Below are 16,214 nucleotides of genomic sequence, written 5' to 3' on the forward strand. Positions count from 1 at the left end.
GAGATTCACGACAATGATACTACCTTAATCAAATCATGTGCAAATAGACCTAAGACTTGAATCTCCAGCAAGACACTTCACCCTGAAACCCCAGTGAAAGCACAGTGGAGGTCAGTGTGGAATACATAAAGGCTTGACCTAGACAAGCCTGATCTCTTTGGCTGACACAAGAGCAATGTTCAGCAAGGCAGAAGCACAACATGAATGAAACTCAAAATGGTAAAATTACTACTACACAACATTGGAGATCTGCCAGGAGTGGAATAATCATCACTAGCGGGGCATGAGCACAAATAACTACCTTTCCTGAATCACAAGTGTTTGATACTTTGAATCAATGAAGCTGGAGAATTCATTGTGAAGTTGTGGTCCATTAAATTTTGTAATTCTCAACAGGAAATAGGTGCAGTACTTTAAAGTGAAAATAAATTCAGCACAACATAAAAATCAATCCTTTACATCCCAAGGGTCAGCTATTAAATGAATGTTCAAGTGTATCACCACTATCCCAATCTGAGCACAATACCTTATTCTCTGGCACATGGTTAAGGTCAGCAGAATAATATAATAATAATAATCCTTGCATTTGAATAAGTAAATGAAAGAACAGTTTGTACATAGGATTTTGTGCAGATCGTGACTCTGGCTACACTTCTATTAGCCTTTCTGGTCGCTCACTCGGGCTAAGCCTGATAATGCGCAATCTCAGCATCCAAATCCTCTCCATGGTTCTTCTTAATCATTCCCCACCCCCTCTGTTCCAGCAATGGAGACTAAAGCTCCTTTGAAACTCTCCTGCAAATCCACTTTGCATTAACTGCTACCCGCTTTCAAAAATCTCCTGATGATGCTTTCACAGCTTTGCTCAGTGTGTACTGCTCCCATTGTTCAGTCCTTGGGGATATTTAATTTTGCGTAAAAGGAACCAACACCAATGCAAATGATTGCTGTCTATGCAGATTATATTTAGGACATTTAGCATGAATTTGTCCTACATTTGCCGTAAGCATACATCCTCTACACGTAGGAGACGAGAACTGAATGTTTGTTTAATGCCAGAAAGTAATGAGTATTAGCACCAGGATTACACTGCTAACCTTTCAAACAATAATGCAAAAGAAATGTTTAACCAAAAAGCGAGCTGTGAAGAGGTTTCACACAGCAAAAGCCATACAAGGTGGGCTCAATGAACTCCTTTTTTAAAACCTATAAACACTAAATGCAAGGACAATGTCTGGGCTCTGACGTGTGGATAAAGCATGAAGCTGTTGTCACAGTTTAGGGTATCCTTTAAAGCCACCATGATGTTTCAGCTCTGTACAATTTAACAGTTGAGATGTGCTCAGGATTGTATAACCACTGAAGTACAGTTCTCCGAATTAGACACTTCATTGCAATTGCTGACACTTTATGACAAGGGAACAAGGGTTTTACAAACACATAACCACGCTCATTAATACATGCTCTGGAATGCATTGCCTGCTAGGGTAGTGGAAGCTGATTCGATAACAGCTTTTAAGAGAGAAGGATATAATTATTTGAGGAGGACAAGTTTGCAGGGCTTTGGGAAGAGAGCAGGCAAGTGGGATGGAATTGGATAGCTCTTTTCAAAGAGCTGGCACAAACACGATGGGCCGAATGGCCTCCTTCTGTGCTGTATAATTCTATGATTCTATGAATACGGTATTCATCACTTTCCAGTGACTGACAAATAACAATGGTATATGAACCATGTTAACTTTGTTTTAAAAAAATCTGTCACTGCCTTTTGATTGAGTGGCAAAGACCTCAGTGAGAAGATCATTCACAGGCTTCTCTTTCCCCTGATAAGATAAGATCTGCTATACTAGCAACTGCCGGTCAAAATAAGATGAAAATCATTGAACCATAGAGCACCGAAAGAGCCATTCATCGCCTCTAGTCTGGGCTAGTGTTTTTCTCTTTAAAACCTGAGAAAATTCTAGTAGATTAAACAATACTTTGCACCACTCCAAAAATGTCCACCCATCCTAAGCTAAAATTGGCACACAATGCACACCCACATCCAGCCCCAGTTTCTGGCTGACACCGACAACATTTGTTTCAGTTCACTTTTCTCCTCAGTAACTTACAAGAAATAACATGCCTAACAATACGATCCATTCCTCAGCCCCCAGGCACGAGATCAAGCCCTGAAGGAGGATACACGGAAACCATTCATTCACATCCAGAAGCTTCCAGTTACTTTCTTTGTTTTTGCTCATCAACATCGCCTATAAAAGCCATTGCTCTAACAGCAACTTGTTGGCAAGGTCTCAGTGAGAACCCATTGCACTCTATCCTGAAAACTCTGGACTTTGAAATGACCAAATTAAATTAGATCCAGAGAACAGCTGCCATTCGCTTTCGGGTTCATGAATATGCCTTTAGGAAGGGAGCGATTATCCATATGACGATGTCCCAATCAGACAAGTCCAATTTTGTCCGATTACCTCTCCAGCTGGGAAAAAATGATTCAGTTTCTATTCAAACAGCTGTCGTTACCATTGCAGGTCAAAGGACCTTCCTGCCAAGTAACAAGTTCTTCTCAGAGTAAAAGAACATCTCACAAGTTCCAAATCAAACACAAACAGTTACACAATTCATACAGCATCAAATGGACAGAACAACAGAACATCAGCCATAAAGCAATATGAACATTTAGTTAATATCTGTAGCGCAAGGCAATTGTTATACAACCTAAAAAGGGCTCATCTCCAAAACAATTGTGGTGATTCCGGAATCTTGCCAGAGAAACATATTTACATTAATAGTGAGGGCTCAAGGACTTCCTAAAATGTTGTCATGATTATCAAACAGATGGATCCATTGTGTCTTATAAAAGCTACATTTCAAAAGATGATGTTCATCATCACAAAGCAGCCTGGAATTCCTGCACATTTCAGATGGAAACCAAAACAAAAGGACTAAACAACGGCAACAACAAAGTTACATTTGTAAAGCGCCTTTCACATCGGGAGGACGTCCCAAGGTGCTGAACAGTCAGGAATCAGGACCCAAGCATGGGGGGGCAGGGTTGGGGACCTCTGAATACAATCAATCCTCAGTTCAGCCGCTAGAGATGAGGGCGGAGCTGATCGGACGGAAAGTAGATGATTTAGTCCCTGTCTTACAGAATCTTGGCAAAGAATTTGGAGCATCAGAACGTGGAGAAGATCTGTATTTAAAGCAAATCAAATCTCACAAATCACCACAGGGTCAACAGAGTGGCAATTTGTGAGATTTGTTTTGTTTTCAATACATATCTTCTCCATCACTTACAAGTTCCATTTATTGTACACCAGCTGTAACTGTTGCAGCTTCGCTTGCGACCAACGTATCCAATACGGAATGTAGATTGACACAGACACACAAACAGACATTTCAGGTTTATCTATGCTCCTGGTGGGAGGACTCCTGGTGGGAGGACTCCTGGTGGGAGGACTCCTGGTGGGAGGACTCCTGGTGGGAGGACTCAGTGCTTTAAAAATGTAATTTTGTTGTTGTGCCGTAGCTTAACCTTGTCTGCGTTTTTTTTGTTTTTGTCACTTGGCTAAGTGCGTGCCCTGTGACGCAGTACGCCACAGCACCACGGTCAGCCGGCACAGCCACCAGGTGTAACTGCAGTATGTGCGTACTTACATACGTGCTCTGTGACGCATGACGCCACAGCGCCACTTTAATTCTGGTGTAAATGCAGCAAAAAACGCAAAACTGAAAATAACTCATGAACGATAGGAGATGCCTGAAAACTAATATGCCCATGTCACTCCCACATGCAAGACCTTTCCGATGATGTATAAAACATGTCTCTATATCAATCGGTTATTGAGATCCTTCTTGAAGCAGCGTAGACAGATGTTGTTTTATTAGTATAGATTTATTGGTATAGATAGAAGACAGAAGAGATAGATAGAAGATATACAGAAACACTCCATCTGCAACCAGAGATGCAAATTCAGGGCAGAGAATCATCTCAAATACAGTGGGCCTGTCATTGGCCCCAACTAACAAGGGAGGTAGAAAAACAAGAATACCTATTAAAAATATAAAAAAAACATATTTTGATAGTAGTCTGTGAAACTATAAACAAGGGCATTTCTTCATTGAAGTCAACTTGCATGAGGTTTCGTAAGTCTGCTGTCAGGCATGACAGCTTTAATGTTTAACAGGCTAGATTAACAAATCCTCTTTTAATTAAACCCTTTGATCCAGATCTGCTAAATCCTTCTTTGTAATAGACCTGTACAGAGCTACCAGTAAATCAAGAGTAAAACACTCCAACTGAAAAATCTGCTTAAAAGGTATGCGAAGTAGAAATCACTTAAAAAAGGGTAAATTCCTGAAAAGGCATCATGTTGCGAGAGAGAGAGACACAGACGGACAGACATTGCAATTATTGTATTTTTCAGCTCATGAAACTGAATTATGTTTAAATTTACTACAGGAACAACCAAATTCTTTAAGTCATCAGTCAACGATCTGAGTTCCACATATGTATGCTTCCTACAATTGGAAATTTCTGCATTTGTTTGGAATGGAGTGCTTGCTCTCTCTCTGGAAGGATTCACTCTGTTTACCTAATTTGGGAAGGTATAAGGCAAAGGTTGGGAAGAGCCAATGCTTGGGGACACCAGGTGGGAAGAATCAAAGATCTGATCATCTACTCTCCAATTCCTGTCAAAGAGCCAAACCGATGGTCTGTCAACATTACCTTGCAATAACAACAGCAACTTACGTATATATAGCATGTTTCACATGGGTAGCATCTGCTAGGCAGAAAGGCTTTAAGACTCAGGTAAACTTACGGGGAACCAAATGCCGCTGTTCGAGTGATGTTAATCCAATTCAATAAAAAAAGTAAAGTTTTTCTTTAAAGAATATGAGCTCTTAAAGATATGTAGTTAAACTGAGCGTCACGAAACTGCAGTAAACATTGGGCTGAGCTAACCTTTCAGCTTGTAATCAGAATTAACATCAAATCAAACCAACCCTCGTTTTGAAAGGACTGCAGAAGATCCACTATGCATAACTAGTTTTATAGGCGGTAAATTTCATTCCATATAAAATGATCACAGGAGAGCAAGTATATAAAACAATCACAGGGAAGAAGAAAAAGGGGCTTGGAAAAATCACTAATTTTTGACTATGTAAACAAGGCACAATTCAGCTTTTTGTACTGATATCAAAGTAGATTCACCTATGTAGACAGAAATCTGGACAAAAATATCTATAAAACTACTTTAGGTTTATCTGGGGCAGAAAGAAGTGGATTAATGTACTTCCCATGACAGATAATTCCCAGATAAACAAGGCAATTTTCCTCCCAAAATAAACCACTTACACAGGCTTTTCATATCATGTACTAAGGTGATGTAAACAGAAACAGATGTCTCATGAGATGGTTGTCACTGGCAGAATGGGCATTTAAGGCAGAGCTTTCTCATTCTGTAATTCTGGCTCAGAAAGTATTCTGTACTTGAGATTCAAAATAAAAGGGGCTGGAGTTCCCAACTGAGTTTTCCAATTCAAAACCTGTTGCGCGGTAGCCAATTTGACAGTACAGTACAGAAACCAAATCAAATTTCCAGATGCTTGCAAAGGCAATGGGAAAGCGAACAGTCACCACTGTGAAGTAGGAATAGCTTCTATTTACTCCAGTGATCAGTCACTACACTTGACAGCAATTACTGGGAAGTGCTTATTTAGGAGAAAAGAAGCCACAACAAGCTCTTCATATCCAGAAATGAACACATGACTAATCGTATCTCATGATTAAAATCAATTCTAATTTCAATAACATTCATCTCAAACCAAGAAGCCACGTTCAAACTTTCCGAGCTGACCGTTTAAGAAGCTGAGGCTGCCCGACAGTTTGTAGTACACACACCATCACGGGTTATTTAAGCCTATAATCCAGCCCTTGCTTCAATAATAAAGCTGCATTTAGTAGTCAACAGAGAGAAACAAGAAGCAGTTTCCTTGCTCCTGGAGGATACAATCTAACACTATGTGCCTCACTGGATTTTATGAGGTCAGTGACTCGATGCCAGAGACCACTTTCTCCACCTTCAAAGAAATTCTATGTGGCCAACTTTCCAATCCACAAAGAATTGTTGTTGAAGCCTCACCAACCATATGTTAATGTATAAAACAGATTTTCACACTTAAATAATCCTAATAATAATCTTTGCATTTGATATAGCGTTTTTCACGTCGGGAGGACGTCTGAAAGCGCTTCACAGAACACACTGTAAAGTGAATTGACTGTATGTGTGTTGGCGAACGCAGCAGCCAATTATTATTAGGCTCTGTGTGGAGTAAGGAAACTTGCCCAAGGTTTCGCCCTCTGCCTGGAACTGAACTCAGGTCTCTCACTTGCAAAGCGAGTGCTCTAACCACTGAGCTACAGGACTCCTTGTGCCAATGATTAAACTGCAGCAAGAGAGGTTAAATTCAACTGTAATTTTAAGTTTAATTTGTGAAAAGGGCACCAATAATGGAACTGTGTTATTGACAGTTACTGGGTTGAACACAAGATTCATGAGTTCTGAATTCAACATTGCAATGTTATTCATTTCAGGAACAGGTATATTCTTAGTAAAATGGATACGATATCAAAATAAAATTGTTTTAAGTCAACATATTAAAATCATTATTAAACAAACTCATCAACAAATTTTATTCCCAAACAACCATCACCTTAAATGGAAACTCAATTTGGTTCTTTCATTCTGAAAAGCAGTCATTTCTAAAACCAAATAATTAAAATACAAAAAATGTAGACAAAAATATATATTCTTATATATTCTGATATTCTTAAAGCAAAAAAGTAAGCTAATTTTAATTCTTTTTGGTCATTATGGTCATTTTGTTAAAAATTAACCTTAAAAAAAGTGAAGATAGTTTTCAGCCAATGCCAGCGATCCTGAGAGAAACCCAGCAGCTGTAGTGGATTAACTTTTTATTGGGACATTATTTATTTCCACCTAGTACCCACAGACTAGCTGAAACTTTTGGCTAAGCTCCAATAGGAATTAAAGTGCTCCGGATCATTAGTATATTATAGTGTTGAGAAAAATAATTGGAATTATAAAAGTTCAATGGAGCATGGGGGATGTGGAGGCGATTGTAGGAGAGAAAGAGAGTGATGGTACTTAGAAAATGCACAAGACAGATGGATATTTAAATTTATTTTGGTCTTGGACATTTACAAGCTCCCAGTAAAAATCTAAAACAAAAGGCAAATACTGCAGATGCTGGAAATCTGAAATAAAAACAGATTTCATCTGACCTGAAACATTAACCCACTTTTATTTACATGCTGCCTGACTTGCTGAGTGTTCCCAGTGACTTCTGTCTTTACTTCAAAAGTCTAAAACAACTGTAACTAAATAAACTCAAAGAAAAATAACGATTTAATATTAATACAAATAATACAAATTATTATTTAATAATAATAATACAAATTATTGTATTAATAATACAAATCCTGGAAGTCTAAAGCTAGGCAGTAGGCACGCTGGTTGCAAAAGGCATCTCAGAACTTGTGGAAGGGAACGAGTTTTCTTAGTTCGAAAATAAAGATTTGATAATCAAATAAAATTGTCACTGCTTCTTCGTCGTCGTTGTTGGACTGACCGTGTATGTATTTCACATACATAGCTGTTGTTATTCAGCCTGTTAAATGCATCATCTATTTCAACCAACGAATAACGACGTTCAAATTAATTAATACTCAGGTTTCATCAGAATCTGAATTGCAGTGTGATGATGGAACTCACCAAGGCACAGCCTCACAAAGCGAGCGGGTTAACCATTCAAACCCTTGAGCACCGACCTGCTGAGTTGACAGTTTCAGCACATGGCTGAGGCTGGGAGCCACCCTGCACTGGGTGTGAGGAAGAGGGAATGAAATTCAACCAGTACAGGATTCAAGTAAAAGCAAAACGAACAAAGAATCGCAGGTTATCTGTTATTCACTTCCCACGAAGCCAGAGCAAGTGGTCACTTCTGCTGCATTTAATTTCCAGACTCGCTCTGGACGCAGTCCAAACAGAATCAGCACTCAGACGGCCCCGGAGCTGTGCAGCTCAAAGGCAAAACGAACACCTTCAGGACCCAAAGTTCTGCTTCAGTTATTCACACAACTGATGTTTGTTCAGAGGTTGAAAAAAAAAGCATTTGAAATGCTGGAGCTGTGGGTGACACAAGGTCTCTGCTGGAACTGGCCATCCAGGTTTACAATGGCCAGACAGCTCCTGTCCAATTTATCAGGAGGGGATGTCGGAGAGCTGACAGGGACAGGGACACACGCTTCGCTTTCTAAAGGGAAGAAACACGTTCCTGCGCAACTGTTTTTTTTAAAAATGTACGACGTGCGTGTGTGTGTGTGTGTCTGTATACCTACAAATGTTTTCATTAATCTACATTTGTCAACAGGTCACACGGAACCAATACAGTATAGTGACCATTTCTGAGCCAACTCTGCAGCCAATGCGGACACAGCACAGTCCCACAAACACCCATGAGGGGGGGGGGGGGGGGGCAGTGTCAAATGCAAGGATTATTATTATTATTATTGATGTATTAATAACAAACCTCGCATTTGATAAGAGAACACATTATCACGGCGCCGGGACGCCCCCAATCCAACCCCAGACACCGGGAGAGAGAGCTTGAACCCTCAGCTGTACACACACCGATGGCCCCCGGGTTTCACTCCTGATCACCCGGCGTGTGGGGGGGGGACACACAACAACAACAACAACAACAAGTGATATAGCGCCTCAGGCAGGAGAGCGTCCTCGGGCGCTTACCCCAGGATGCTATCCCGCTGGGGGGTGGGGACCGACACCGGCCTTTGAACCCACAAACTCGTTGACCCGGATACGAGAACCAGGACCAACCGCCCCGCCCGCCCCGGGCCCCGCGGGCCGGCACCGGGGACACAGACAGCCGTTAACTGCCCGGGGGGGGGCGGAGGCTGAGGTAAACCACGTCTCTCCCTCTCCCTCTCCCCGGGATGGCGGGATGGCGGGCGGGGGGGGTTTGGCAGTGTCCCGGGGAGGGGAGGGGGGGGGGGTCGCTCACCTTTGGGGTGAAGAACGCCGCGTACCAGGAGACGGACACCAGTCCGCACAGCACCACCGCCGTCACCACAGTGCCATTTCGGAGCCTCATCTCTCAGCGCTCGGGCATCGTCACTCTCATGTCGATCCTCACCATCACCACCATCACCGCCCCTCCTCCTCCTCGACGACACTAACCGGAGTGAGCGAGTGTGTGAGAGAAAGGGGGAGAGAGAGAGAGAGAGAGAGAGCGCGCGAGAGAGAGAGAAATAAAGGGATTTAAAATGAGGGAAGGGCTGCAGCACAGCAGCCGCGCGCGCGCGCGCTCCGCCCTCATGCGGCGCCCCGAGCGGCGCAATACCTCCCCCTCGCGCCTATCGCGGGGCTGCGCGGCGGCCCGGCTGGCGGCGCCGCTCACTGGCGCGCATTGATCCCGGGACCCTGACCCAGGACCGTTGTTTTCAAAAAAAATGTACCAAAGAGGGAGGAAAGAAAAAGTTCCGCGCGCGCGGCGGGGGCGGGGTCGGGGGGGAGGGGCCGGGAGCGGGGGCGGGGCCGAGGGCGGGGCCAGGGGAGGGGAGGGGTGTCCCGGGCGCCGCCTGAGGGTCCTCGGCCCTGACAGCCGCTGCGATCACCGTGAGGTGCGCTAACGCCGTGAGCTCTTTTCTAAAATGATGATGATGATGATGGTGATGATGATGGTGATGGCTGGAGGAGGCTGACAGGCACTGACTGCACTGCTCTGGGTAAAGCTGCCCTGCGCTGCCCAGGGCGAACCGGCAGCTCCTGGGGTTGCCATGGTAACGGGTGTTTTGGTCGCAATGGCCTCGGGTTCAGTGTAATCTCCCCCCACACAGCCCTCCCCCCCCATACACACAGCCCCCCCACACACACAGCCCCCCCCACACACATACAGCCCCCCCCCCCCCCACACACACACACAGAGCCCCCACACACACACAGCCCTCCCACCACACACACAGAGCCCCCCCCACACACAGCCCCCCCCACACACACAGCCCCCCCCCACACACATACAGCCCCCCCCCCCCCCCCCCACACACACACACACAGAGCCCCCACACACACACAGCCCCCCCACACCCACACACACTCACACACAGCCCTCCCCCCCACACACACAGCCCTCCCCCCCACACACACACACAGAGCCCCCCCACACACACACACAGAGCCCCCCCACACACACAGCCCTCCCCCACACACACACACAGCCCCCCCCCCCACACACACAGCTCTCTCCCGCCACACACACACACAGAGCCCCCCCCACACACACAGCCCTCCCCCCACACACAGCCCCCCCCACACACACACACACAGCCCCCCCCACACACACACACAGCCAGCCCCCCCCCCACACACACACACACAGCCCCCCCCCACACACACACACAGAGCCCCCCTCCACACACACACACACAGCCCTCCCCCCCACACTCACACACACAGCCCCCCCCCCACACACACATACATACAGCCCCCCCACACACACAGAGCCCCCACACACACACACACAGCCCCCCCACGCACACACACACTCACACACAGCCCTCCCCACACACACACAGCCCCCCCCCACACACATACAGCCCTCCCCACACACACACACAGCTCCCTCCCCCACCCCCCACACACACATATCCCTGTTATGTTCGTTTTCAAGTCATTGCCCATTTCCCCTCCTTATGGATTATCTCTGGGTTTTTTTTAAAAATCCCCAAATATTGTCGAACGCCGTGTCCGGGTTGGTACAACAACGACAACTTGCATTTGGTACAGTGCCCTTCACGTTGTAGGGCAGCATCTCAAATCGCTTAAAGATGCTGGACAGGTGTAATATTGTGGTGGTTGTCCCTCGCCTCACCCCAAGGCGTTGTCTCTTGCCCCCCACCCCACCAGCGCGCATTCGATGAACGTGCATACACAGGGTATGGGTGGGGTCAGGGCAGGTGACAGACACGTGGTGGGCTGTGTTGTGCTGATCAGGGTTTGGAAGCCTGGTTGAAGAACAATTTTGAATTAGTACTACACATAAACTAAACTTCCGTACTATTATATACAGTATATTTAAATCATTTAACAAATCAATCGGATTCAGATATCGCCCACCAAATACACAGTCACTCCACTTTACAATATATCCCATGAAGAGCTTTGAGACGTCTCAAGAACCCGATAAGGCACTGTATCAAATGCAAGGATTATTATTATTATCTGGCAGTCAGATGATCAAAACATCGACCCTTTAACCAGATAATCTCGCTCTCAATGGTCGCTTAACTGTTGAAGGAGTCCACATTAACGTCATTGCTTCCTACTGGATGGAATAAAAGATGTATGGAACAGCTAAATACCCAACCATCATTTTCTAAAAAAATAAAATGTTTCCTTTTTATATATAATACATGCACTGTTGCACAATTGGTTAAGGAATATTGCTATACAAGGGAAATGAACGAAACTAAGCACAGTGTAAAGGGAAATACTGATCACAGGAGAGGGCTTTAAAATATTGTCATCAAAAGCCATTTCAGCATGTTGCTAAAGCAAGATAATACTGTATATAAATGGATTTAATATGAACATGTCTGAATGAGCTGAATATTGCAATGTGTTTGTACATGAGCATTTCTTATTCAGATTTTGAGTTAAGAAAGGTTTTGTCAGTCATGATGATTTGTTGATGTCATCATAACTCATTCAGTTTATGACCTTTGTGAAAGGAAATTGCTGTCTGAAACCAGTCAAATATACAAGCTGGATAAAGGTGGCATTAAGTCTTTGTTATTGTAAACCTTTTCCAAATTGTGTTTCTGTTGATCTTTTTGTTGTCATTTTGATGGAATCTTAAGCAGAAAAACGTAAGTTTTTATTGTTTCACTTTTTTTACACCTATAAAATTATTAGCGCGACGGGTGTATTGAAGAATTTATCCCCCCCAAAAAAGTTCCAAAGGTGAATGATGTATTTTCAACTGATTTTCTGCGCGTCAGTGATGTATTTACACAGAAAATTGTCAATGTAGTGGACAATAATTATCGGTGAAGCTCTCTGTGAGATGTAAAAGTGTTGTACAAACGCGAGTGCTTTCCTTCCTCAGTCCGCCTCACATGTGCCTCCTGGCGGCCGGTACGAGAGTAGCAATTGAAACAAATACACTGCAGTACCTCCTAATTAACCATCGCTTTGGGATCAATTTGTTCATCACTTTGTCAACAAGAAATCGCTCCAGAACAAAACCTTACGAAATTAAAAAAAAATAAAAAAAAGTTTTGTCATTTTTAAGCTGCAGCTCTGGTCAGAACAGCTCAGCAGTTATCTATTGAAACTTTACATAAAGCGTCAAACTTGACAGGTGAAAAAAAATTCAAGAAATTCGCCAAAAGAAAATGTCTGGTAACCACCGGATGCTTTGTCCGTGTGCGCTTTGTATCTACAATTGTTGGGTTTTAACAAGAATTAAAACACGGTTACTTTATGAAAATTACAATTAAAATGGTAATATAAACAGTAGTATATATACCAATGGAGTCTTAGTTCTTAATAATATAGAAACATCAGAACAGCCGGAGGCCATCGAGCCTGGTTTGCTATTTTAATAGATTCTGTCTCTTAAAGCCTCAAAATCTATAGTATTGTAAATTGTTCACCCTGCATAACTAAAGCAACACCTTTGGATACTTTTCATGTGTGCAGTCTTCCATTACTTCATTTTATTATCAAATGTATGGCATATCCTATATATAGTAACTTTTCCCCTTACTTTATTTCTCTTTCCCCTGTCACCTCCTGGCTCTCGCTCCTACCCAGGGAGGGTGCCTTAACCTGAACCTCAGAAGAGCGCCCTCTACAACACTCCTGTGATGTTTCTAACCTAAGGTAAGACAGAAAATTTCTTACTAAACTACAGGCTTATTGAATTTGTCCACCCTCCGAATGTGCTCAAGACTGTCCAGAGTCATTTGGACTCTTTCAAACCACCGAGAGAAACACCTTGCTTCAAATTGGGTTAATGATGGTTTCTAACCAACTGGAAGTTACTTACATCCTGTTTCGCAACACATTTACTGAAGAGCACCACAATACACAAGTGGAAACAGATGCATTATTAATATGGAGATTTTGTGGATTTGTTGTGTCAGTCAATTTCTTTAATATTTTATTTAAAAATGACAGTATATGGAATAAAGGTGATGAATATTGCATCAGTTAATTTTTATAATGAATTCCAATGAAATTGGTTTTATCTCTTTATCTATTTTTAGTCATCATTCATACGTCTCCCTTTACCCTGCTCTCCTTTATGTCTGGTGAGTTCTTAGAGACGTTCATTCTACTGTAAAAAAATACACTATATAGGTCACTATATATTGGTGGGGTTACAATCCTGTACATTCCTATGAAATAGGAAATTGTGTACATTAAAATCATTATGGCGAGCTGTTTGTTAAATATACACCATTGTTTATGGGGCATTATACACAGACCTATCACCTCAAACTGCTTCTCAGTGAAGAGGGTTAGTAGTACAAAGGGAGCATCAGGAGATAGATTCGGAGCTGAGGTGAAGAGTGCTTTAATCAACTTGAAGCCCTCAATTCTAGAGAGGCGTCCTCTTCAATAACAAATCCCCTTTATTCAGTGAAAACCTCTGGGCTAATAAAAAGGGGTCCTTTAACCAGATGTTTGGGGACAATTGGCGTGGCTGTAATGTACCGACAACGAGAAGAGTTAGAACAGCAACATTTGGAAAGATTTTCGCATTCTAAACTTTTCAAATTGTTGCTTTTAAAATTTGCAGCTGACTGGCGGGTTGGTAGCAATTAGAGAGCCCTGCAGTCACTCTGTTCCAGGCAGTTTGCTGGCCAGGAATCTCTGACCCCCACGCTGCGTGTTGCAGATCTATTGCATGTATTAAGTTACAATAAGTCTCCATCTAAAGTTACTCCATTGTACAATGGTGTGTGACTCATAGACATTACTGAACTTTCCCCTCAAAGTTTGCTGCTTGTTTCCTGTACCCTTTTAATATTATTTTTCCTCCATTGTTTATCCAATTGTCTTTTTAAACGTTGTTATGATCTCTTTCCCTCCCTAAACCAGGGGCATTAGTCATTTTAAGCAATCTTCCCTCCTGCAGTTGTGAGAGTACATCAACCAGAATGATCCCTCTCAGCCTCTCATATAGGAAAGACAATACAATTGTTTTGTGTGAGGGGGAGAAACTAAAATAGAACGTTACTTAAAACAAAGCACGTTTGAAACTCTCTGCGATGCATAGTTGTCCCCAGCGCACGCTGTGCATTTGAAATGTTACAATGCAATAAAATTGGTGCACATGTATATTACTTGGTGCCAGAATCACTCACATTTGTTGCTTGTGGTCTACATGAAGCAGCTGATTGGAGCTATATATCAAAACCTCTGTGATGGTAATTGATTACCTTTAACACAGGCAGAAAACACAAACCAATAGATAGATTTTTACTGATCTTATCCAGAAATTTGTAGTTATATTTCCCATCCTCAATTTCATCCATTTTTTAACACAAAAAAGCCATGGATTTTGTCTTGTGAAAAACAACTGTAATTATCCTTACAGTATACAAATGCAGAATTAATTTTTATTTTACCCAAATAGGTTTTAATGCACCAGTAAAACTGATGATAATAATAATAATCCTGGCATTTGATATAGTGCCTTATCACATCTCAAAGCGCTTCACAGAATATACTGTTAAGTGAATTAACTGTATCTTTTGTGAGCGAAATGTGGCAGCCTTTTGCACACAGCAGTGTCCCACAAACAGTCGTGGATTGAGTGACCAAATTATATATTTGTTAAGCGATTAATAGCACGATAACACTAAGTAATCATAGTCAACATATGTAAATCATAAATATGGGCCCATGATGATTCAGCACTGGATTGAGAATTACAGAGCCCTTCGCAATCCCCCCTGTCACGTCCCCTTTACATTACCCATTCCCAGACAGCACGGCATCACCTGACACTGAGTCACAAGTGATCACGTGAACAAGTCTACTCGGGGTTAATTACCTTCACTGCCCTATCTTGTAATGTGATCGGAAAATGTGTGTAAGCTGGGAGTAGTCCCTGAATCTCGAACATTCTGGAATATTCCTTTCAAAATACAGTATTTCAGTTAAGTTCAGTCTAACATGTATCTGTATGTGCCCTTACGTGAAACTCACAACTCAATCTAAGGTTCTTGTGGTCACCCATTTTTTAAAGTAATTTTTATTTTTTAACCTGTTCAGAAGAACATTAAATACCCTACAACATTGTTAGAAAAGAGTTGAAAAAGAGAAAACCTCTAAATAAACTGATCATGCATTTCACCACTATGCTCATAGGCACAAATATACACACATTCACTGTTCCAGAAATGATGAAATCATATGCAACTCCTCCCCGGCCCAGTCCTGTGCTGCTCATTAGGTCAGAGTTGGAATGACATGTTAAATGGAACACAGAACACTTTAGTTCTCAAGGTTCATGTTGAAACATCAACGCTTCTATATAACTGTATAATTATGATAGTCAATCATGACTTGCAATTTAAAAACATTTTAGAAATATATAAAGTCTCAATAAAAAGTATTCCAATACTTCAATATTCCCCCAAAGTTTAAAATATTTTGTGATACATTTTACTTGAAATGTTGGCTGTGGGTAGAATCAAGCTCAGCTTATTGCTCAGATAATTGCTGTGCTTAAGAGTTTCCAAACCAAATAGACTTTCACAAATTCATACAAATTTCCTTCCATCTGGAATGGAGGGACACACCCTGTTTATCTAATCCCAAAAAGTATTAAACATAGGTTGACAGGAATGGAGGCTTAGGAACACTGAGTATGAGTTAGGGTACCGCTGGCGTTTAACCAGATAAAACCATTTAGCTTGCCATTGCGAATACTGTCTGGCAAGATTCCTACGTGTTGCCCAGCTAGGACAATCCACCTCATCAGCTTTGGCCGCAACCGTAACCCCCAGTGACTGCTCAAGTCCTGCCAATGAGCCAGTTTGGCTTGTCTGTACTGCAGGCCCACTTGTTTAGGAACTGGACTACCAAGAC

General features: G+C 42.6%; 1 protein-coding gene across 1 annotated transcript in view; it reads right to left on the bottom strand.

Annotated features, from left to right (window-relative positions):
• mgat4b (alpha-1,3-mannosyl-glycoprotein 4-beta-N-acetylglucosaminyltransferase B) overlaps window positions 1–9,258 on the bottom strand; it is a 41,248-nt gene extending 31,990 nt beyond the window's left edge. Inside the window, exons 1-2 of the mRNA XM_042339917.1 lie at window positions 9,112–9,258; window position 8,703 (exon numbers count right to left, since the gene is read on the bottom strand). Coding sequence (XP_042195851.1) covers window position 8,703; window positions 9,112–9,201 — 91 coding nt within the window. The 5' untranslated portion in view covers window positions 9,202–9,258. The remainder of the gene's footprint in view (window positions 1–8,702; window positions 8,704–9,111) is intronic.
• Window positions 9,259–16,214: the final 6,956 nt, after the last annotated feature.

The sequence above is a fragment of the Callorhinchus milii genome, unplaced genomic scaffold (genome assembly GCF_018977255.1).
Source record: "Callorhinchus milii isolate IMCB2004 unplaced genomic scaffold, IMCB_Cmil_1.0 Scaffold13, whole genome shotgun sequence".
In the NCBI taxonomy this organism is placed as follows: domain Eukaryota; kingdom Metazoa; phylum Chordata; class Chondrichthyes; order Chimaeriformes; family Callorhinchidae; genus Callorhinchus; species Callorhinchus milii.